General features: G+C 42.8%; 1 protein-coding gene across 1 annotated transcript in view; it reads right to left on the reverse strand.

Annotated features, from left to right (window-relative positions):
• LOC103480986 (atrial natriuretic peptide receptor 2) overlaps positions 1-2077 on the reverse strand; it is a 22944-nt gene that overhangs the window by 8586 nt on the left and 12281 nt on the right. Inside the window, exons 2-6 of the mRNA XM_017310365.1 lie at positions 1540-1770; positions 1330-1473; positions 1101-1254; positions 462-564; positions 11-156 (exon numbers count right to left, since the gene is read on the reverse strand). Coding sequence (XP_017165854.1) covers positions 11-156; positions 462-564; positions 1101-1254; positions 1330-1473; positions 1540-1770 — 778 coding nt within the window. The remainder of the gene's footprint in view (positions 1-10; positions 157-461; positions 565-1100; positions 1255-1329; positions 1474-1539; positions 1771-2077) is intronic.

Consider the following 2077-nt stretch of genomic DNA (forward strand, 5'->3'; position numbering starts at 1 on the left):
CGTTTCTCACCACGGCCGTCAGGATGAAGGAGAGGCAGAGCAGGCTGAGCGGCAGGCCGATGGCCGCCTTGGTGCCGGGACTCATGGGACATCCGCCGCAGTCGGCCGGACAGGTGGAGCAGTCCTCTCCGTCCTCACAGGTTTGATCTCCACACACTGCGGGAGACATTCAGGAAGAAAAGCACAGAGCAGAAATCAAGACAAAACTGTGGGAAAATGTAAACATTTTAGATAAAAAAAACAATGTTCCACCCAGAACTCTGTTTTAGCTTCACCTGGCTCATATTCTGTAAAATTACTCACCTTTTGTTATTAATCTGTTAATCCCATTAAAAATCATCTGAACAGAGATGGTCCAGATCTTTACTTTTACCAGTTAGATAACATTTCGGAGGTTTTCCCTCCGTTGGCCCGTCAGAGCGCTGTGGCTGGCGGTCTTATGGTTTCATTGACAGACGGACCTACAGCCGGCAGGACGGTGCTCTTCGCCTCCAGCGCCGCCTGCATGGTTCCCACCCTGATGTGAGCGATCAGCGAAGTCAGACCCGGATGGAACAGAACCACCTGCAAGACGACGCGCAGGGATCATTCACAAAAATAACGAGGTTAAAGTGACAATTTAAGATCAAACTACCTGGAATCAAGAGGCCACAWCTTTAAATATGTTCCTGCTACGGATTAAAAATCTAATTTAAGACTTTTTCCATTCCATATGTCATTTCTGAGTCTAATCTCTCTTTTTTTATTGCTTTCTTTTCTAAAAAAATAATTACAAATAATAGAAAATATTTTCAAAAAGTGTCTTTTAATCCTTTGCTGGTTATCTGATGGAGTTATTATGGTCAGACTATGAAAATCTTAGTTTAATTAGAGGAATACAGTCATAATATTAGCAGGAAAAGCATCTTAAAATTACAAGAAAAAAAGTTGTTTTAATGNGCTTTTTCTTGGTAGTGACTTTACCAAACAAAAAGTTTATTTTGTTTCTACTTGGTTCACATCAACACAATATTTACTGTAGTTTGGAGTAAACTGCAGGATTGATTTAGCTCAGTCAGATTTAGATTTGTATTGGTTTATGTAACTGGCCTGTATCTTGCCTGACGGTGACGGTAGCTGCGGCGCTGCTGACCTGTTATCTTGCACACCCAGCGGTCGTCTAACACACAGTTCAGGGACTTGAGTCGGCCATGACACATCTTGTGCTGGTGGAGGTACGACATTCCTCTGGCGATGTCTGTGGCGAAGGAAAACCTGGCGGCCACAGCGAGGGAGAGTCATCGTCACGTCACGCCGTCGACACGCTGCTGCTGCTCGGGTGGAGCTCACCTGAAGCCCCAGTTCAGGGGGATGTCCTCGTTCAGGAGGACGTCRTGGAGACTTCCCTTTGGGCAGTACTCTGTCACTATGGCAACGTTCGGCACGTCGATGCATCCGCCGATGAACTTACACAGGTTAGGATGATCGAGCTCCCTGAACAGAGAGACGGAGTCAGAGATGCTTTCAGCTGAGATGATTCGCTTCCTGTCCGTTTCTTACCGGACTTGTTTGACTTCCTGTCTGACGGTTTTGGACAGAGAGAAGGATTTGGTTAGGACCTTTTTGATGGCCACCGTTCTGCCGTCGCTGCAGAGGAGAGATGTTTTAAACGRCAAACAGGYTGAACATGTAGAGTCAAACTCATCTGCATAATAMATGCTCTTAAAGGGCCGGAACGTATAAATAAAACCCGTTAAACTGTTTTTATAGTAATAAATGTCTGTATAAGTACTGCTTTAAATACTGAACGTCGTTTCACATCGATCTGTCCCTCCAGTATTTAATCATTTCTAAATTCTCATTCATTCTCTGGAGATAAATTAGCAAGGAATTTTGCAATAATTGCATTTATTTATGATGGGAAATTTGATTTTTTTTTTTGTTACTCACCACCGGAGGTGAGCAGAGTACTCAAAAAATATACTCAAGTAAGAGTATCTCTACTTCAACTTATTTTTAATCAAGTAAAAGTAAAAAGTATTTGGTAAAAAGTCGACTCAAGTATTCAAATTATCAATCATTTAATATTTAAACCTGA

The sequence above is a fragment of the Poecilia reticulata genome, linkage group LG18, assembly GCF_000633615.1.
Source record: "Poecilia reticulata strain Guanapo linkage group LG18, Guppy_female_1.0+MT, whole genome shotgun sequence".
NCBI classification, from domain to species: domain Eukaryota; kingdom Metazoa; phylum Chordata; class Actinopteri; order Cyprinodontiformes; family Poeciliidae; genus Poecilia; species Poecilia reticulata.